Raw genomic sequence first — 22,936 nt, 5'->3', positions numbered from 1 at the left:
TTTCAATTACTTATTCACCATGAAAAACCAGTGTTTTTCTATGAACACCACAAATTCATAAGTAAAATGCCAACTAGCATCACAAATTAATGCTTTTAGGGGAACCTGGGTGGCTCAGTTGATCCCAGGGTCCTGGGATCGAGCCCCATGTCGGGTCCTCTGGTAGGGCTCTGCTCAGCAGGGAGCTTGCTTCTCCCTCTCCCTCTGCCTGCTCGTGCTCTCTCTCTTTCTCTCTCTCTCTGTCAAATAAATAAAATCTTTTAAAAAAACTAATGCTTTTAGAATTTGGTATTCATAATGTTAGGCAGCTCTGAGATAAATTTTCTTTTTGTTTACCCTAAACTGAAACTAAGCACAACGTACTCTACAAGTATGTCAAAGGAACTCAAAATATTTTTAAAGTTATGTAATGAAAAAAGAGGTAATTAATTCTGTTAAATGAATAATTCTCTGCATTCAACATACATACATTGAGAAGCTTTGTTGTGTCTAGTTCTGGAGGTAGTTATGATAAATAAGACATTTCCTTTCCACAGTTATAGAATATTTATAGTACATTATAAGAACAGAATTCTGGGGTACCTGGGTGGCTCAGTCGGTTAAGAGTCTGCCTTTGACTCAGGTCATGATCCAGGGGTCTTGGGGATTAAGCCCCGCATCGGGCTCCCTGCTCAGCAGAGAGCATGCTTCTCCCTCTCCCTCTGCTGCTCCCTCCTGCTTGTGCATGCATGTGTGTGCTCACTCTTTGTCAAATAAAATCTTAAAAAAAAAAAAAAATTTTGCAAAAAGTACCTGCAGGATAGGAAATCAACAAACGTTTTCCTGGACAAAGTCACATCTGAGCTGCCTATTCATTAAAGAACATGTTTCTAGTATTTTTAACCAGTTGTTTTGTGGTATGGAGAAGTGCTTTCCATTAATGCCTCACAAGTCTGCTGAGATGCAGAATCCTTGAGTCCTTGAGACAGCCAAATAGGGACTGGGATGCACAGGGCCCACCAAGCTAGTCATCTCCAGTTATAAGCAGCCTCCTCTTACCCCAGTGCTCCATGAAGTTGTTAACCATTTTCCACGTGTCATGATATGGAGACTATTGGGAAACAGTGGTGTAGAGAAATGCTATTATGTAAGGTAATGGAATCTCCACTTAAGAGTTTCCAAGGGATCACAGACTTACAAATAAAAGCTAAATCTAATAACCAAGTTTTAACTGGCCTTACTACTTTTTTAACTTTCTTAATTCTGGTAATATATATATATAACATAAACTTCACCATTTTAACTATCTTTAAGTGTACATGTATCTCCAGAACTTTTTCATCTTCCTAAACTGAAACTCCATTCTCAGTATACAGTAGCTCCTATCCTTCCTTCCCCCAGCCCCTGGCAACCACCATTCTACTTTCTGTCTCTCAACTTGACTGCTCTGAGTACCTCATAAAAGTGGAATCATACAGTATTTATCCTTTTGTAATTGCTTTATTTAACTTAGCCTACTGTCTGCAAGATTCATCCATGTTATAGCATGTGTCATAATTTTCTCTTTTTAAGACTATTTCATTATATGTATATATCACATTTTGTTTATCCATTTGTCAATAGACGTTTGGGTTGCTTCTAACTTCGGGCTGAAAAGTGGAATTGCTGAATCATATAATTCTATTTTTAATTTTTTAAGGAACCACCTTTTTATTTTCTGTGGTGGCTGTACCACTTTATATTACCAACAACAGTGCCCAGGGTTCTAATTTTTCCACATCTTCACCACCACTGGTTTTCTGTGTTGTTTTAATAATAGCCATCCTATCTAGTGTGAAATGGTAGCTCATTGTGGTTTTGATTTGCTTTTCCCTAATGATTAGTGATGTTGAACATCTTTTCATGACCTTATTGGTAATATGAGCTGATATTTTTAAAGATATTCTGGGGTCTTGTCTAACAAGATTAACTAAAAAAATTAGATCCCCCTAATATCAAATTTTAATGCTGCAGAGAATCTTTGGAGATCATCAGAGTTCTTAATCTGAAATCCATTAGTGGTTTTAGAGAGGCCATGAATAGCTCAAAGCAGAAGTTCATCAGATTCTCAAAAGTATGTGATCCTCAAAAATTTAAAAACTATTGATCTAGTTCAGAATCTCCAAAACGTTTAAAAAAAAATATATCATCTCTTGGGTATAGATGGAATTAAAGTAAATTTCTAATTTCTACTCTGTACTTTTTTATATTTTCCGAAGTATTTAAAATAATCATAGTGCATAGTGCATGGGATATTTATGCTATTTTAGAACTTAAAAAGTAAAATCCATCTTTAGCTCTTAGACCTACAATAAAAAAAAGTGTAAAAGCTAGCAAGAAATAAAATGGATATAGTAAGTTTTTATAATTGCCTGCCTTCTCTTAGAACCGTAGCATCCAGGGCGCCTGCGTGGCTCAGTTGGTTGGGCGACTGCCTTTGGCTCAGGTCCCGGGATCGAGTCCCACATCGGGCTCCCTGCTCAGCAGGGAGTCTGCTTCTCCCTCTGACCCTCCTCCCTCTCATGCTCTCTCTCATTCTCTCTCTCACAAATAAATAAAAAATCTTAAAGAACCGTAGCATCCCCATGTCACTATAAAAAGAATGGGCAGGCTCTACAGCTGAAAAAAAGTGATGTTTTTCCATTAAATCCATTTCATCTGAACTCATTGCAATAAAATTTTTGCATTAGAGTTTTTTTTATAACGAGCTTTTACTATAAATTGTGCAGGTTCTATATAGCTAGAAAAGCGGTATTTACCATTTAGTTCATTACAAGTGAATTTCATTAAGGGACAATATTTGCATTTAAATTCTCTCTAACGAGGGGTGCCTTGGTGGCTCAGTCAGTTAAGCGTCCATTGGTTTTGGCTCAGGTCGTGATGTCATGATCTCATGGTTTGTGAGATAGAGCCCCACCTTGGGCTTCCTCTGTCCCTCTCCCTACACACATGTGCAGGATCTCTCTCCCTCTCTCTCAAATAAATAAATCTTTAACAAAATTTCTTTCTAATGATATTTTACTAGTTTTTAATATCTTTACATATTATGTACTATAATTTTTAAAGGTGTTGAGGTTTTGTTTTGTTTAAAACATTGATTGCTTAATTTTAACCAACCAGAAAGAATATCCATGGCCATATCCATACATATTTATCTATGATGGATAGATGAATACAAACCTGTGTTCAATTTAGCATTCTAAAGAACTATAGGAAATCTTTAGAATTTTGTGAAGAACTTAGAAGGACATCTTACCTATTCAAATTCATTGTCCGTTCTCCACATCTCCTTCAAACTTTTTCCAAGTAGGGCTTAAATTCCTCAATCATTTAATATCCATGGGCCTCTATTTCCTCTTCTATCATACTGGAACTACATAGTTCTCTCCAGCTCTGAACATTTGATTCTCTTTATCTGTTTAATTGTAATATTTATTTTAACTGAAATAAGTACATTTTAAAAATTATAAGGGGGGTGCCTGGGTGGCAAAGTTAGTTAAGCTTCCAACTCTTGATTTTGGCTCAGGTCATGATCTCAGAGTCGTGGGATTGAACCTCACATCAGGCTCACAGTGTGGCGTCTGCTTGAAAGATTCTCTCTCTCTCTCTCTCTTTCCAAAATAAATAAAATCTTAAAATTATACCAGTTTTTTAAATTCTTGTTTTTCCTTTTGTAGCTTTATGCAGGTGCTATTCTTGAAGTTTGTGGATGAAAATTGGGGAGGTTCCCTCAAGTCCAAGGTACGTAAAATTATCTCCAGTAAATTCTCACTTTAAAATCAACATTTTACAAGAATACATTCATTAAATATTCCCAAGAATAAATTTTTTAGGATTATACTTTCTCAACAGTGTATGTATTTTTTCCACATTTTGTTTTCATGGAGGTAGAGTTTTATAGTAATTGTTGAATACAAGGTTACTTTAAGCATAATATATGATACAACACATGATGAAGTGGTTATTTTCTTAGGAGAGCCTTTTCCTAAGTGTAACTTTTACAGGAGGCTTTGTTTTACCAGATATGAATGTAATCCCTTTAAGTAACATACCATTCTAATACATCTTAACTGTAAACTGATTTATATAAAATGCTCATAAGGGACAGTTGCAGTAAGTGAGAATAGACCTGTACAAAGTGGAAAACTGTGAAGAAGAGAATTAATTACCATAGAGCTTGAGGCGCAGAGGAGAGGCAGTCATCCATGTGCAGGGTCCTCTCAGGGAATTTTAAGGATAAACATATGACAGGATAATTGTGAAAATGTATTCTTCTAGTTGACATCAAATTGTAATGGAGCTTTGCATCTCCAGAAAGACTTGGACTAAGACTTTTCTGTTCTGTCCTGGCATGTCATTTGAAATTCAGTTTTATAAAACTGAAATTGTATAAAGGTAATGAAGCTATTTTTTTTTATATAACGAATACATAAGTGCTCAGTTTATATACCTTCTTTTTATTTCTGCTGACTTTCTCATGGTTTCTCACCTTGTTTACTTAATGGCAAGAGAATTTTTTGGACTTAGTATCTTTTAAATTACCTGTATTCACACATGCCCTTTATTGCTGACCTAGAATTATTTATAATGATATATTGCTCTTTTTGGCACAGAGATGTAATAAAGTAATAGTTTGGCTTGGGGACATTTTATATGAGGCCCAAAGCAGATACACATCTAATTAAATACATTCTTTGTCAGAATAAACACATTCTAATATAGCACAGAATATATCTACTTCTGCTTAGGGGAAAAAAATTCCTCATGCTGATTTTTTTTTTTTTTGCCTTCAGCACACTCAGAATTGTACCACAGTTGGTTTTGGTTTTTATATCACTTCTCTAAATGATAGTTTGATCACCCTTATTCCTAGAAATTGCTTTTTAATTATATTATTCACATTTACTGACTTGTTTTATTAATAATCTTTTGTGACTTAGATTTTCATGAGTTTAAGAGTAACTTTGATACCACAATTAGCCTTATTTGTGATATCAGATTTTATTATGTCTTTGGTACTAATTTCTCCAGTTGGAAGTTCAGTCTTTAAAAGCTTGAGTGGAGTTTATCAGTCCTTGTAGTGGAACTTAATTCTATCTATTTCTTATATATAGTTAAATTATCATACTTTGGGTACATGTAGTCATACTGTCTTTTCCTTTTGAAAACAACTGGCTGGATTTTAATTCTATGTATAAATATTTTAACATACAAGTTTTTTTTAAATGAAAGTGATTTATTTCTGTAATGTGTAGCCATATTCAATATGATTATGTATAATGCCAATGTTTTCTGAGTCCATGAGGAGCTGGTATATTTTAAGTATAACCATTATTATATTCCCACTTTCAGACTCACTATCTTAAAGATATTCTGGAATAGGGCATAAAGGACAGTTTCACTTTTTACAGTAATTACACATACCAAGCTAATTTTCGTGTCATCTTTGCATTGTCTTTGTCATCAACATCCACTAGCCTCTGGGATTATCATAACTTTCATTATACTTTATCTTACAATAATTGTAATTTTTTTAATTCACTTAATTTAAAATACCCATGTCATAAAACAGAAAAGGAAATTAATGTTAAATAATTCCAGAAGAGAGAACTAAATTTTGAAACATTTTATTGAACTTAAACCACTCAGTGTGGGGGAAAAAAAAGTCCCAGATTATATTCCAAAGCCAATTCCAGGTCCAGCTCCTAAGATTCTTCTAATTTCCATGTTTTGGTTGTGTAAGTATGAATACTTCCTTGTAATCCTTAGTATTTTTAATATTGAAGTATAATTGACATACAGTGTTTCCCAGGTACAGCTTTGATAATTTTATATATTACACAGTGCTAACCACATTAAATGTCATCATCATCTGACACCATACAATGTTATTACAATATTATTGACTGTATTCTTTTTATCTCTGTGACTTACTACTTATTTTATAACTAGAAGCTGGTATCTCTTAACCCCCTTTAATCACCTAACCCCTCCGTCCACTTCCTCTGTGGCAACCACCAGTTCTCTGTATTTAAGAATCTGTTCGTTTTTTGGTTATTTATTTCACTTAGTTTTTAGATTCCACATATATGTGAAATGATACGGTATTTGTCTTTCTCTGTCTGGCTTATTCCACTTAACTTAATCCTTCTAGATCCATCCATGTTGTTGCAAATGGAAATATCTCATTCTTTTCTGTAGCTGAGTAATATTCCATTGTGTATTCCACACTTTTTTTTTTTCAATTAAAATATACCTGACACAAAATTTTACATTAGTTTTCAGGCATACAACATAGTAATTTAACAAGTCTGTACCTTATGCTATACTCACCATGGGTGAGTTGTCATACAATGCTATTACAATACCATTGACTACCTTCCCTATGACTTACTCAGTCTGTAACTGGAAGCCCATGTCTTCTACTCCCATTCATCCATTTTACCCATCTCCCCACCATACCTCTTCTGGCAACCATCAGTTCTCTGTATTTATTGTCTGTTTCTGCTTGAATTTATTCTTTTTTAGATTCCACTTATAAGTGAAATCATATAATTGTCTTCTCTGACTTATTTTACTTACAATACCCTTTAGGTCCATTCATGTTGTGCAAATGGCAATATCTCATCCATTTTTATGGCTGAGTAATATTTCATTGTGTGTGTGTGTATATATATACACACACACATACCACATCTTCTTTATCCATTCATTTATCAATGGACACTTGGGTTGCTTCCCTATCTTGGCTGTTGCAAATAATACTGCAGTAAACATAGGAATACATAGTTTTTAAATTAGTGTTTTTGTTTTCTTTGGGTAAATACCCAATAGTGGAATTAATTGGAATATATAGTATTTCTGTGGTGTTTTTTTTTTTTTGAGGAACCTCCATGCTGTTTTCACAATGGCTGCACTAGTTTACATTCTCACCAGCAGTGCATTAGAGTTCCTTTTTTTCCACATCCTCACCATCACTTTTTATTTCCTTTTGATTCTAACCATCCTGACAGGATAAGGTGATACGTCGTTGTGATTTTGATTTGCATTTCCCTGATGATTAGTGATGTTCATCATCATTTTATATGTCTGTTTGCCATCTGTCTTTTTGTAAAAATGTCTTTTTAGGCCCTCTGCCCAGTTTATAATTGGATTGTTTATTTGGTGTTGAGTTCTATATAAGTTCTTTATATATTTTAGATATTAACTCCTTATCAGATATATCATTTGCAAGTATTTTCTCCCATTCAGTAGGTTGCCATCTCATTTTGTTGATGGTTTTCTTTGCTGTGCATAAGTTTTTTGTTTTGGTATGGTCCCAATAGTTTATTTTTGCTTTTGTTTCCCTTACCTGAGGAGACACCTAGAAAAATATTGCTAAGGCTGATGTCAAACAGATTGCTGCCTGTGTGTTTTTCTAGGACTTTGATGATTTCAGGTATCCCATTTAGGTTTTGAATCATTTTGAGTTTATATTTCTATGTGGTGTAAGACAGTGGTCTAGTTTTATTCTTCTACATATAGCTGCCTAGTTTTACCAGTACTATTTGTTGAAGAGACTGTCTTTCTCCCTTGTATATTTTGCCTCCTTTGTTATAGATTAATTGACCATATAAGCATGGGGGTTTTTTCTTGACTTTCTATTCTGGTCTGTTGATCTGTGTGTCTATTTTTATGCCAGCACCATACTCTTGATTAGTACAGCTTATATTTTGAAATCTAGGATTTTGATACAGCCAGCTTTGTTCTCAAGAATGCTTTGGCTGTTCAGGGTCTTCTGTGGTTCCATACAAATTTTAGGATGATTTGTAGTTCAGTGAAAATGCTGTTGGTGTTTTGATAGGGATTTTGTCAACTCTGTAGATTGCTTTGAGTAGTATGGACATTTCACAATGTCCTTCACAAAGAACTTCACAAAGTTCTCCCAGTCCATTAGCATGGTATCTCTTTCCATTTTTTAATGTCATTTTTAATTTCTTTTTTTTTTTTTTAAGATTTTTTATTTATTTGCGAGAGAGAGAGTGAGAGACAGAAAGCATGAGAGGGAGGAGGGTCAGAGGGAGAAGCAGACTCCCTGCTGAGCAGGGAGCCCGATGTGGGACTCGATCCCGGGACTCCAGGATCATGACCTGAGCCGAAGGCAGTCGCTTAACCAACTGAGCCACCCAGGCGCCCTGTCATTTTTAATTTCTATCACAAATGTTTTATACTTTCTAGAGTGCAGGTCTTCCATGTCCTTTGTTAAGTTTATTCCTAAGTATTTCATTCTTTTTGGTACAGTGGTAAATGGGATTTTTTTCTTTATTTCTCTTTCTGCTACTAAATTGTTAATGTTTAAAACTATAACCAATTTCTGTATATTAATTGTATATCCTGAAATTTTACTGACCTCACTATCAATTCTAATAGTTTTTTGGTGGACTCTTCAGGTTTTTCTATATATAGTATGTCATCTGCATGTAGTGGCAGTTTTACTTTAACAATTTCTTTGCCTTTTATCTCTTGTTCTTATCTGATTGCTGCAACTAGGACCTCCAGTAGTATGTGGAATAAAAGTGGCAAGGCAGCAGTGGACATCCTTGTCTTGTTTTGGATCTTAGAGGAAAAGCTCTCAGTGTTTCACCATTGTGATGATGTTGGCTTTGGGTTGTTTTTTTTTTTAATACGGCCTTTATTATATTGAGGTATGTTCCCTCTAAACCCACTTTGTTGAGAGTTTTTATCGTGAATAATGGATTTTGTCAAAGGCTTTTTCTGTATCTGTTGCGATGATCATTTGGTTTTTATCCTTTCTCTCGGTGATGTAGTAGTGTATCAGTGACTGTTTTGTGAATATTGAACCTTCCTTGCATCCCTAGAAAAAACCCCACTTGACTGTGGTGAATGTTCCCTTTTAATGTATTGTTGGTTGACTGAATAATTTGTTGAGGATTTTTGCATCTATGTTAATCAGAGATATTGGCCTGTAATTTACTTTTTTGTGGTATCAAGGTAACACTGACCTAATGGAATGTATCTTCCTCTATATTTTGGAATAGTTTGACAATAGTTATGAAATCTTGAAATGTTCCATAGAATTCACCTGTGAAGCCATCTACTCCTTGAATCTTGTTTGTTGGAAGTTTTTTGATTACCAGTTCAATTCCTCTAAGAGTTAATTGGGCTGTTCAGGTTTTCTGTTTTCTTTCCTGATTCAGTTTTGAAAGATTGTATGTTTCTAGGTATTACCCATTTCTTCTAGGTTGTTCAGTTTGTTGGCATGTAATTTTTCATAGTCTTCTCTTAAAATCTTTTGTTTTTCTGTGGTGTCGGTTGTTATGTCTTTCATTTCTGATTTGGAGTCCTCTCTCGATGAGTATGGCTAAAGCTTTATCAATTTTGATTATCTTTTCAGAGATCCAACTCTTTTATGCTGTATTTTTAGTCTCTATTCCTGCTCTAAAAGTTTTTTTTTTCTTCTGCTAACCTTGGGTTTTGTTTGTTATTCTTGTCCTAGTTTAAGTGTAAGGTTGTTTGAGATTTTTCCTGTCTCATTTACAGGTCAGCCTGTATTGCTATAAATTTCCCTCTTAGAATTGCTTTTGCTGCAACCCATAGATTTTGAACCATTGGCATTTCCATTTTCATTTGTCTTCCTGTGTTTTTATTTCCTCTTTGAGTTCTTCGTTGACCCATTGGTTGTTTAGAAGTATGTCTTATAAGGCTGGTGTAGTGGTGATGAACTCCTTTAATTTTGTCTGGGAAGCTCTTTGTCTCTGCTTCAATTCTGGATGATAATCTTACCTGTAGAGTACCCTTGGTGGTAGGTTGTAGGGTTTGGGCGGGGCAGGAGGGGTTCATTTTCCTTTTCAGGACTTTGAATATATCATCCCACTGATTTCTGGCCTGCAGCATTTTGCTGAAAATTCAGCCAATAGCCTTATGGAGTTTCCCTTGTATATAACTTTTTTTTTTTTTTTAAGATTTTATTTATTTGCGAGAGAGACAATAAGAGAGAGACAGAGAGCATGAGAGGGAGGAGGGTCAGAGGGAGAAGCAGGCTCCCCACCGAGCAGGGAGCCCGATGCGGGACTCGATCCCGGGACTCCAGGATCATGACCTGAGCCGAAGGCAGTCGCTTAACCAACTGAGCCACCCAGGCGCCCGGCCCTTGTATATAACTTTTTGCTTCTCTTCTTGCTGCTTTAAAATTTTTCCCTGATCTTAAACTTGACATTTTAATTATTTTATGTAGTGGTGTGGCTCTCCTTAGGTTCATCTTGTTTTGAACTCTGCTTTCTGAACCTGCATGTCTGTTTCCTTCCCCAGGTTAGGGAAATTTTCAGCTATTATTTCTTCAGATAAGATTTCTGCCCCTTTTCTCTCTCCTTCTGGGACCCCTATAATACAAATGACGTTGTCAAAGAAATCCCTTAAACTCTACTCTTTTTTTTTTTTTTTTTTTTGAATTAAGTAGGCTCCATACCCAACATGGGGCTTGAACTCCTGATCCTGAGATCAAGAGTCACATGCTCCAGCAACTGAGCCATCCAGGCACCTCTTACTCATCTTTTTTTTTTTTTTTTTTTAAAGTATTATTTATTTAATTAATCTCTACATCCAGCATGGGGCTTGAACTCATGACCCCAAGATCAAGAGTCACACGCTCCAGACTGAGCCATCCCAGCACCCCTCTACTCACTTTTAAAATTCTTTTTTTCGTTTTGCTCTTCAGCTTGGTTGCATTCCATAGCCTGTCTTCAAGATCTATGATCCATTGTTCTGCATCTGCTAACCTACTGTTGATTCCCCCAGTGTATTTTTCATTTCAGTTATTATATTCTTCAACTCTGGTTCTTTTTTATATTTTCTCTTTGTTGAAGTTCTCACTTAGTTCTTCCACTCTTCTCTCCAGTCCAGTGAGCATCTTTATGATCATTACTTTTAAATTCTTTATCAGACCATTGCTTATCTATGTTTCATTTAGTTCTTTTCCTGAAGTTATGTCTTTTTCTTTCTTTGGTAGCATATTCTTCTGTCTCTCCAGTCTGCTTGTTTCTGTGACTTAGGCAGAATAGTTACTTCTCAACTTGGAGGAATGGTCTTGTGTATGGTTGTCCCCTGGGTGGACTGTGAAGCTGATCAAGTGCATGCTGGGGTGTCCTGGGGCTCTCCATCTAGAGGGCACCTGGCAAGGCAGCTTGATGCAAGGTGGGGCATGGGCCTGGGGGTCCTAGGGTACTCTCTGTAGGGGGCATTTTGGTAAAACATCCGTAGCTGAAGTGGGCATGGGCCAAGGTGGTCCTGGAGCTCTCTGTGCCCAGGGAGCCCTGAGAGGACAGCTAAAGCTGCAGTGGATGTGGGTTGTGGCTGTCGCAGGGCTCTCCAGGCAGAAAGCACCTTGTGGGATAGCTGAAGCTGAAGTGGGTAAGGTCAGGGTGTCCCAGAATGCTCAGTGCAGGGAGTATCCTGGCAGGGGACTAGAACTGGGCCAGCATGGGCTGGGCGTTCCCGGAGCTGAACCAGGTGACCCAGAAGGTCCCAGTACTCTCTGTGCCAGGGGTGTCCTAGGAAGCATTTAGGAGCCAGGGAGGTGTGGGCCTGGAGTGTTAGGGAGTGCTTTGTGTTTGTGTCACATTGGCACGGCTGCTGGCTCTACAGTGAGCACTGACCAGGGGTGTCCTGGTGTGCGCTGTGCTGGAGCTGCTTGGTGGGGTGGTTGGGGTTGATGTGGGCGAGGCAACCAGGACTCACTGAGGCAACAGGCTGGTTAGGGTACCTGGACCCTCCTCCCATCCAAGTTATCAGGGTAGAGGGAGAACATAAACCATGGCACTCACCAGCCCCTCCAACCTAGAGAGTGCCAGCAGCTCTCCCCCCATTTGGCAGAGTTCTAGTGCTGGATCTTTAAATTCTACTTGAACTTTTTTTTTTTTTTTTTTAAGATTCCATTCATTCATTTGACAGAGAGAGAAAGCACAAGTAGACAGAGTGGCAGGCAGAGGGAGAGGGAGAAGAAGGCTCCCCGCTGAGCGGGGAGCCGGACGCGGAGCTCGATCCCAGGACCCTGGGATCGTGACCTGAGCCGAAGGCAGCCGCTTAACTGACTAGCCACCCAGGCGCCCCTCTACTTGAATTTTTAAACACCTTTCCCCTCATTCCCCTCCCCACCCCTACCCCGTGCCCCAGGATGTCAGGCTGGTGTGGGCTGGGGGCCCTGTTCTTGATTGCACTGTCACAATAGAGAGGGAATGTAAACTATGGTACTCACCTGCTCTTTTGACCCAGAGAGAGTTCCAGCAGCTTTCTCACTATTTGGCAAGGTTCTGGGGCTATCCTTTCTGTTCTAGTTGCTCTTTTAAATCTCAGCTTTTTTTCCTGTGCCCCAGGACATCCACGGCTACAGTGGGCTAGGGGCCAGTGCCGTAGACTATGCCACAGGACAGATGAATCTGCTCACCCTCAGTACTATCCCTCCCCACTGCCGTTCCCACCCTCTCTCCTGCCGTTCTCTCTGTGCTCTCTATCTTTTGTTGTACAGAAACTTTCAGTCGGCCCTAAGTTCCTCAGGAGGACTTGCTCTTATAAATAGGTGTAAGTTTGATGTGTCCGTGGAGAAGGTGAGTTCAGGGTCTTCCTGAGTTGCCATCTTGGACCAGAACCTTCCTATACCACATATACTTGATCCATTCATCTATCAGTGGACACTTGGGTGGCTTCCACATCTAGGCTTTTGTAAGTAATGCTGCAGTAATAGGGGGTGCGTGTATCTTTTCAAGTTTGTGTTTTCGTTTCTTTGAATAACCCTGTAGTGGAATAAGTGGATCATATGGTTTTTCTATTTAATTTTTTTGAGGAACCTCCATACTGTTTTCCCATCAGCAGTGCATGAGGGTTCCCTTTTCTTCACATCATAGCCAACACTTGTTATTTTTTGTCTTTTTCATATTAGCCATTCTGATTGGTGTGAAGTGATCTCATTGGGATTTGATTTGCATTAACCTGGTGATCAGTGATAACATCTTTTCATGTATCTGTTTGCCACACGTATGTCTTCTTTGGAAAAATGTCTATTTAGGTCCTTTGCGCAGTTTTTAATCAGATTGTTTGGTTTTTGGTGTTGAGTTGTATATTCTCACACGTGTCATTTGCATATCCTCTTCTGTTCACTAGGTTGCCTTTTGGTTTGTTGATGGTTTTCTGTGCTGTGCAGAGGCTTTTTGTTTTTGGTGTAGTCCCAACAGTTTTTGTTTCCTTTACCTGAGGAGACATTTCCATAAATATGTTGCTAAGGCCAGTATCCAAGAGATTATAGCCATTGTTTTCTTTTAGGAGTTTAATGATTTTGGGTCTCACATTTAGGTCCTTAATCCATTTTGAGTTTATTTTTGTGAATGGTTTAAGAAACTGGTCCAGTTTAATTCTTTTGCATATACCTGTCCAGTTTTCCCAACACCATTAATGAAGTTACTTTTTCCCATTGTATATTGTGTTATAGATTAATTGACCATTTAAGCATGGGTTTATTTCTGGGCTCTGTCCTATTCCATGATCTATGTGTCTGTTTTTGTGCTAGTACCCTACTGTTTTGATTACTGAAGCTTTAGTAGTATATCTTGAAATCTGGAATTGTATTATCTCCAGCTTTGCTTTTCTTTCTGAAGATTGCTTTGGCTATTGAAGGTCTTTTACATTTCCATAAAAATTTTAGGATTATCTGTTCTAGTTCGGTGAAAAATGCTATTTGATAGGGATTTCATCGAATCTGTAGATTGTTTTGGGTAGTATGGACATTTTTAATAGTAGTAATTCCTCCAGGGCACCTGGGTTGCCCAGTCGGTTAAGCATCTGCCTTCGGCTCAGGTCATGATCCCAGGGTCCTGGGATCCAGCCTGGCATCGGGCTCCCTGCTCTGCAGAGAGTCTGCTTCTCCCTCTGCCCCTCCCCCCACTCATGTTTTCTCTCTCCCCCCCCTCAAATAAAACCTTAAAAAAATATATATAGTAATTCCTCCAGTTCATGAGCACAGAATATCTTTCCATTTGTTTTTGTCATGTTCAGTTTCTTTCATCAGTGTCCTGTAGTTTTCAGAATATTGGTGTTTGACTTCCATGGTTTAATTATTCCTAGGTATTTTATTCTTTTTGGTGCAGTTTAAATGGGATTGTTCTCTTAATTTCTCTCTCTGCTACTTCATTATTAGTATATAGAAATAAAGCCAGTTTCTGTGTATTAATTTTGTATCCTGAAACTTTGCTGAATGTATCTGTTCTAATCGGGTTTGGTGGTCTTTAGTGTTTTCTATATAAAGTATCTTGTCATCTGCAAATAATAACAGTTTTACTTCTTTACAAATTTGGTTGCCTTTCTTTTTCTTCTCTGCTGCAGCTAGGACTTCCAGTACTATGTTGAGTAAAAGTGGTAAGTGTGGAATCCTTTCTCGTTCCTGATCTTAGAGGAAAAGCTTTGAGTGTTTCACCATTGAATGTGATGTTAGCTTTGGCTTTTTCATATATGGCCTTTATTATGTTGAGGTATATTCCCTCCTAACCCACCTCATTTTGAGTTTGTATCATAAGCAGAGGTAGAATTTTGTCAGATGCCCTTTTCTGCATCCATTGAGATGATCACATGGTTTGTATCTTTCCTCTTATTAATGTATGTCACATTGGCGAATATTGAACCACTCTTGCATCCTTGGAACAAATCCCACTTGATCATGGTGAGGGATCCTTTCAAAGTCTTGTTGCATGTGGTTTGCAAATATTTTGTTGAGGATATTTGTGTCTGTGTTCAGCAGGGATACGGGCCTGTAGTTTTCTTTTTTCATGTGAGGGTAATGCTGGCCTCATAGAGTGTATTTGGAAGCTTTCCTTTCTCTCCTCTTCTATTTTTTGGAATAGTTTGAGGATAAGTATTAAATCTTCCTTACATGTTTGATAGAATTCACCCGTGAATTCATCTGGTCCTGGACTTTATTTTGTTTGTTGGGTGTTTTTAAATTATTGATTCAGTCTCATTACACATGATTGGTCTGTTCAAATATTCTATTTCTGATTCTGTTTTGGAAGATTGTATGTTGCTGGGAAGTTACTCATTTTTCATAATATTTTCTTACAATTCATTGTATTCTGTAGTGTCAGTTATTTCTCCTTTATTTCTAATTTTGAGTCTTTTTTTTTTTAAGATTTTATTTATTTATTTGACAGGGAGAGGGAGAGCACAAACAGGGGGAGTGGCAGGCAGAGGGAGAAGCAGGCTCCCCACAGAGGGAGCCTGATGTGGGGCTCTATCCCGGGACCCAGGGATCATGACCTGAGCCGAAGGCAGACGCTTAACTGACTGAGCCACCCAGGTGCCCCGAGTCCTCTTTTTCTTGATGAGTCTAGCTAAAGGCTTTTGAATTTTATTTATCTTTTCAGAGAACCAGCTCTTGGTTTCATTGAACTTTTCTATTGTTTTTTTAGTTGCCATTTCATTTATTTCCGCTCTAATCTTTATTAATTTCCCTCCTTTCCACTGGCTTTGTTTGTTCTTTTTCTAGTTCCTTTAGGTGTGAGGTTAGGTTTTCTGAGGTTTTTCTTGTTTCTTGAGGTAGGCCTGTATCTCAATAAATTTCCCTCTTAAAACTGCTTTTGCTGCGTCCCAAAGATTTTGGACCATTATGTTTTCATTTTTATTTCTCTCCATGTATTTTTTTATTTTCTTTTTGATTTTTTTGTTGACCCATCGGTGTTTAGTAGCGTCTTTTTTTTAAGCTTCATGTGTTTTTGCTTTTTCACGTTTTTTTTCTCGTAATTTATTTGTTTCATACCTTTATGGTCGGAAAAGATATATGATATGATTTCAGACTTCTAAAATTATTTGGACTTCTTTGTGGCCTGAGATAGGAGCTGCCCTGGAGAATGTACCATGTGCACTTGAATGTATATTCAGTAGTTTTTGGATGGAATATCCTGTGTATATCTGTTCTATCTGGTCTAATGTGTCATTCAAAGCCACTTTTTCCTTGTTGATTTTCTGTTCACAATATCTATCCATTGATGTAAGTGGGGTGTTTAAGTCACCTACTATTATATTAGTGCTAATTTCTTACTTTATGCCTTTTATAATTGCTTTATGTATTTATGTGATACTATTTTGGGTGCAGAGATATTTATAATTAAGTCCTCTTGTTGAAGTGATCACTTTATCATTCTGTAATGCCCTTCTTTATCTCTTGCTACAGTCTTTGTAAAAGTATTCCTACCTTTTTCTCTCTCTCTTCCATTTGCATGGAATAGCTTTACCCATACCTTCACTTTTCACTCCTTATGTGTCTTTAAGTCTGAAGCAAGTCTCTTGTAAACAAGATATAGATGGGTCTTTTTTGTTGTTGTTTACCCATTCAGTCACCCTGTGTCTTTTGATTGGAGCATTTAGTCTATTTACTTGTTCTTTGTGAGAGAGAGAGAACGCAGGTGCACGCACAGGCAGGGAGGGGCAGAGGGAGAGACAGAATCTTAAGCAGGGCTTGATCTCAGGACCCTGAGATCATGACCCGAGCCGAAATCAAGAGTCAGGCACTTGGGCGCCTGGGTGGCTCAGTTGGTTGAGCGACTGCCTTCGGCTCAGGTCATGATCCTGGAGTCCTGAGTTCCGCGTCAGTTCCCCACTCAGCGGGGAGTCAGCTTTTCCCTCTGACCCTCCTCCGTCTCATGCTCTCTATCATTCTCTCTCTCTCAATAAATAAGAATCCTTAAAAAGAAAAAAAATAATAAAATTTATTAAGAGTCAGGCACTTAACCCACTTAGCCATATTCCATTTACATTTAAATTAAGTATTCATGGATGTGTCCTTATTGTCCTTTTGTTAATTGCTTTGTGGTTGTTTTTGTAGTTCTCTGTCTTCTCTCATTCTCTTTTGGTTTGATGGCTTTAACATTATGCTTGGATTCCTTTTATTTTTTGTGTATATCACAGATTTATTTTTGGTTATCATTGGGTTCATATATAACATTCTTTGTGTATAGCAGTCTATATAAAGTTGATGACCACTTACATTTTATGTATGATTTCGTATTTTACATCTTTTTGTGTATCCCTTGACTAATTTTTTAGATGCAATTGATTTTACTACTTTTGTGTTTTAATCTCCACATTGGCTTAATCTACTCCTTTTACTATGTTTGCTTTTTACCTTTGAAATTTTTTCTTTTTCCTAATTTTCTTCTCATTATGGCCTTTTCTTTCTACTTAAGAATTCCCTTTATCATTTCTTGTAAGCCTAGTTAAGTAGTGATGAACTGCTTTAACTTCTGTTTGGGAAACTTTTTTTTCTCCTTCTATTCTTAATGATAACCTCACTGAGTATTCTTGAAGGTTTTTTTCCTTTCAGCACTTTGAATTTATCATGCCACTCCCTTCTGGCCTCAGTTTCTGGTGAAAAATGGGGTTTCCCTGATTGTAACTGTTTTCTCTTGCTTTGCTTTTAAGGTTCTCTCTTTGTCTTTAATCTTCGATATTTTAATTATTACGTGTCTTGGAGTGGACCTCTTTTGGTTTGTCTTGTTAGGGGTTCTCCATGCTTCCTGGACCTGAATGTTTCCTTTCCCATGTTAGGGAAGTTTTCAACTATTTTTTTAAGTAAGTTTTCTGACCCCTTGTTTTTCTCTTCTCCTTCTGGTATCCCTATAATGTGAATATGTTACACTGGATGATGTTGCATATTTCCCATAACCTATTCTCATTTTTTATTCTCTTTGATATTTGGCTTGGTTAATTTCCATTACCTTGTCTTCTAGATTGCTGATCCATTCTTCTGCGTTCCGTCATCTGTTGATTCCTTCTAGTGTATTTTTCATTTTAGTTATTGAATTTTTCAACTCTGGTTCTTTTTTATATTTTCTGTGTCTTTGAAGTTGTAACTGTGTTTATCTACTCTTCTCAAGTCCACTGAGTATGACTATCACTTTAAAGTTTCATCAGGCATATTGCTTATCTGTTTCATTTAGCTCTTTTACTGTGATTTCTGTCATGTTCATTCATTTGGGACATATGCCTCAGTCTTCTTACCTTGTCTTACTCTGTGTTTGTGTGTATTAGGTCAACTACAGCTTTTGGTCTTGAAATTAGTTACCTTGTGGGACACCTGGGTGGCTCAGTCAGTTAAGCATCTGCCTTCGGCTCAGGTCATGATCCCAGGGTCCTGGGATCGAGTCCCACATCGGGCTCTCTGCTCAGCGGGGGAGCCTGCTTCTCCTTCCGCCCTGTTTGTGCTTGCTTGCATGCGCTCTCGCTCTCTCTCACACACAAATAAATAAAATCTTTAAAAGAAAAGAAAGAAAGTAGTTACCTTGTAAGGAAATGGTCTTGTGGCGCCCTAGAACACAATCCATTCTTTTCACCAGAACTCAGCGCTCCAGGGGTATCCCCTCTGTGGGCTGCATGTGTCGTCCTATTATGGTTGAGCTACCCACTGAAGGCAGTCACCCTCTTTGCCTACTGCGGGCACACTGGGCAGAGTTTGCTCCCTGTGCTGTTGAGGCCCACCTGTGGCTGATGTGGGGTCATTGGAGGGTGGAGCCAGCAGTCATCCTAGTTGTCCACAGTTAGCCTCTCTGCCACAGCTGCAAGCACACAGAAGAGCAGGGCTTTCTCCCTGTTCAACCAGCTAAGGGGCTCAGCTTCATGAACTGCAGCCATGCTGGGGTGAGGGGCTCGCTCTCCCTCTCCCCAGGCCAGGAGTCACTTTGAGTGGCCCTGTGGACCTAATGTTTTATCATTTGTAGTAGCATGAAAAGTAATAATGACAGTTCCTTCTTAAGCATGAGTCTTACAATGTTAAGCATATGTGTGTGTCTCAAAAAATTTTTTTTCCCTAATTATGTAGGTCTTGGCAAACTTTCTGTGAAAGGCTAAATAAAATTTTTCAGCTTGATAGGCAACAAAGGTCTATGCTAGAACTATTGAACTCTACTTCTGTAGTATAGAAGCAGCCATAGACAATATTTAAGTACGTGTGGCTTTGTTCCAGTAAACTATACTTACTAAAGCAGCAGCCTAGACTATGGACCTCAGACTATAGTTTGCCAATTCCTTATTAAAATCATATACCTTTGAAGGCAAAAAAAAAAAAAAAAAAAGTGTTTTTGGGTTTTTTTTGGGTTTTTTGCCAGGCCCAACTCTGCTTAGCTTCTGAGGTCAGACGAGATCAGGCACGTTGATGATTTCACTTCTACGAACTTCTCATGCCAGTAGTAATGCCTAGGATTATGAGGCTACATTAGAGTTTTACTAGAAGTAGTATCATTCATTAGTATTCACTTCATCAGTTTTTCTCATTTATAAAATGGGTAATAGATGGTTTAAAATCAGTAAAAACACACCTTATAAGATTGTTTTGAGAATTAAATAACACCTACATCACTTAGTATGTTTACTCTGTATTTGGCACCACCAAATACAGAGTACAGTTTACTCTGTATTTGGCACCACCAAATACAGAGTACAGTTTACTCTGTATTTGGCACCACCAAATACAGAGTACAGTTTACTCTGTATTTGGCACCACCAAATACAGAGTAAACCATTCACTAATTCTGTGAATACTTACTGAGTTCTTTACTGTGTGTCAAGCACTATTTCAGTACCAAGGATATTAAATGGTGGGTATTGTTTTTGTAACATACTCTCTTTAGGTAATAAATTTCCATTAGTAACCATCAGGCATTTCTGTACTCCTTTATTTGCCGTCTTTAAAAAATAAAAACAGCTCAAATCAGTATATCAGTTATAGCTGTAGCAGAATTTTGTTTATTTGCTGCCAGCCATTCTTCTACCTATGACATTCTGGCTTCTGTTTCTACCATTTTACCTCCTGATGTTTAAATCTTACTCGACTCTAGTATTTGAAACTCTTCCCTTCACTTCTGTGAATTTGTTAACTCCTAGTTTTTCCTACAAGTAACAAGCTTTCCATTTTCCTTTCCTGGCATCTCATCTACCACCCACCTTTCAAATGTTAGTTATAGTCAGGGTCTATCTATATTTTCCTTCCTTTCTTACTCTCTTGAATGTCCCACTCCCTCAGTACCAATTTAGTTACCTGATGACTCCTAATCTGTATCTTTAGGTCACATCTCTCTGTTAGAAATCACATTTCTGACTGCAAGTGGACATTTTCGTTTGTATAATCTCGTAGATACCTTAAGCCTATGAATCATCTGAAAATCTTGATAAATATAGAGTAAATTCTGTAAATTTGGGGTGGATCCTGAGATTCTGCATTTCTAGTAATCCTCCAGGCTGTGGCCCACATTTTTGGTAGAGAGGCCTTAAACCCAGCATATCCAAAAACTGAATTGCTGGGTTTCTCTTAGAAAAGTATACCATCTTCTTTCCTGTTTCCACAAATGGCAGTATCACCAAGCAAAAGCATAAAACACAGGAATCATGACTAACCTTTATTTCACTTTATACTCAGTCACCAAATGGTATCTCTTCCCCTCCTTAAGAACTTTCAAATCTTACTTCCTTGGCCTTCTCTGTGATTTAAATTAAGCCTTTGTCATCTTTCTCTAGAAGGATTAGTTACTTGTTATCTGGTCTAGGTATCTATGTTCCCTTTTCTTTGTTTTGTTGTGTCCTCTACACAACTACCAAAAAGACCTTTTCCGGTAGACATATTTGATTTCTGTGGCCCTCTATAGTTCCCCATTACAGAATAAATGTCAAACTCAATAGCTTCACAGTACAAGACCCATCACAACATGCTTTTCTTTTTTTTTTTTTTTTTTTTTAAGATTTTATTTATTTATTTGAGACAGAGAGAATGAGAGTGAGCATGAGAGGGAGGAGGGTCAGAGGGAGAAGCAGACTCCCTGCCGAGCAGGGAGCCCGATGCGGGACTCGATCCCGGGACTCCAGGATCATGACCTGAGCCGAAGGCAGTTGCTTAACCAACTGAGCCACCCAGGCGCCCATACAACATGCTTTTCTTGATTGTCATTCACACCTCTAGTTCACGTGCATAACTATCTGCATTTCTCTGAACTCTGACCTCTAAGACTTTGCATACACCGCATGTTCCTCCTGACTTATGCCCCTTCCAGTTCTTGTAGCAAAGTGCTGTTCATTCAAAATTTAGTCCAAACGTTCTTTTTTGTGGCCTTTAGACAGAATTTTTCACTTTATCCTTTATATTGCACAGTTGCCACATAATATTATAATATATACATAATATTATAATGTACTTATTTGCTTTATTGGTCTTTTGCCTCTACCGAACTAGGAACTCTTAAAGCCCAGAATTTTTTTTTGTCATTAATTTACCCAGAATCTATCTAACACTACTCATCATATTAAGAGGAATTCAAATATTTATTGAATGGAATTACAAAATGTATCTAATTCAAGGGTGCCCCCACTTTTGACAAATGGGAATCGGGTGAAAAGCCTGTGTTTGTGTTGGTTAATATATCCCTGATGGATTTATAGTCTTCAAACATTCTTTATCTTTCCACACTAAGAAGTCATATTTTTAGTTTGTCTTGTCTTCATTGTCGTACCTCCAGTCTCCTCAGATTCTTTCAGTTATTTAAGTTGCTCTTTTCTGAATGTTTTTTCAAGTGCTTTTAAATGGTCTTGTTGGGAAGACCCACGTGACTCATAATTCTACACTCCAGATGGTTTGTATACAATAGTAAATTTTCTTATTTTAGAGATACTCTTTTAGGTACCCAGAAGCTTGCTGGAGCACAGTTGAGAATTCAGTTCTGTTGTTTGTTGTTGTTGGCCGTTCTCATTGTATTGTTTCTGGGTGTGATATACGACATTTTTATTTAGAATATATTCTGATTCAAATGTTTATTTTTATCAACAGGAAAACATCTGTCATTCCTTATAATTTTATGTGATAGTTCACAAGTCTTAACCATACTTTCTATAAGCCCTTACAATCAAATTAAATCTTAAAACCAGTAAAGTACATTGTATGACTAATTGTGATGTGATCAAGGGTATATCATTACATCTAGCCAAGTATATTGTCTTTTTCATTTATATTTTCACTTATTTTGAAAATAAATTAATTCAAACGTTTTCCTTTAACCTCAGGACATACCCTTCCTGTTATCTCATCATCCCCAATTTTACCCTCTCTTTGGAACTAGGAGGATAGATTGTTTTGAATATTGTTTATTACCTCTGAAGAGTCTGAATTAGAAGAAGAGTCCTACTAGTTTCTAAGTACTACATATAGCAAAATCAAGCTCCTCTCCAAGGGAGCTGTGCAAATGCCCTGCTGATAGAATCCAGAGTGAAAAGCTGAAACATTTCATCTGTTTTCTAATCACTTCTGTATATTTGATCACTTTAAAGTACTATTCACAAAACTGCCTTCATAACTGACAAATAAGTTGGCATAAGAACATTTTCTAGAAACGGAATGACTGGATTTTTTTTTTTTTTTTTTTTTTTTAGATTTTATTTACTTGTCAGAGCACAAGCAGGGAGAGTGGCAGGCAGAAGGAGAGGAGGGCTCCCCACTGAACAAGGAGCCCGATGCAGGGCTCGATCCCAGGACCCTGGGATCATGACCTGAGCCGAAGGCAGACGCTTAACTGACTGAGCCACCCAGGAGTCCCAGTGACTGGATTTCTTTAGGAATAATCAAACTGATGTTATTGAGCTATTTTTAAAACAGCAGAAAGTAAACTAGAAAAGAAGTTACTAGGAGTCTTTTTGCAAGTTTTATACTCTCATAGAGCCTATCCCAGTGCCATGTGTACATAACAGCACCCAAGTATCTGTTGGAAGATTAATTCACGGCTTGTAAAATGTGATTTGCTACTACAGGGTATTTAACAGATATTCCCCTCATTCAAGATTAGGGGGCTTTGTAGATCTATGGTTAAAAAGCAAAGAACTGATGAAAATAGTCATTAGTGACTCATATTAA

At 37.7% G+C, this 22,936-nt stretch overlaps 1 protein-coding gene across 1 annotated transcript in view; it reads left to right on the top strand.

The window, feature by feature from the left end:
- Nucleotides 1–22,936, top strand: part of SELENOF (selenoprotein F) — a 56,274-nt gene that overhangs the window by 26,629 nt on the left and 6,709 nt on the right. Inside the window, exon 3 of the mRNA XM_021690037.1 lies at nucleotides 3,696–3,759. Within this exon, the coding sequence (XP_021545712.1) occupies nucleotides 3,696–3,759 (64 nt within the window). The remainder of the gene's footprint in view (nucleotides 1–3,695; nucleotides 3,760–22,936) is intronic.

The sequence above is a fragment of the Neomonachus schauinslandi genome, chromosome 4 (assembly GCF_002201575.2).
Source record: "Neomonachus schauinslandi chromosome 4, ASM220157v2, whole genome shotgun sequence".
NCBI lineage: Eukaryota > Metazoa > Chordata > Mammalia > Carnivora > Phocidae > Neomonachus > Neomonachus schauinslandi.
Note: the sequence above shows the minus strand (reverse complement) of the source record. Positions and strands in the feature narration are given on the sequence as shown.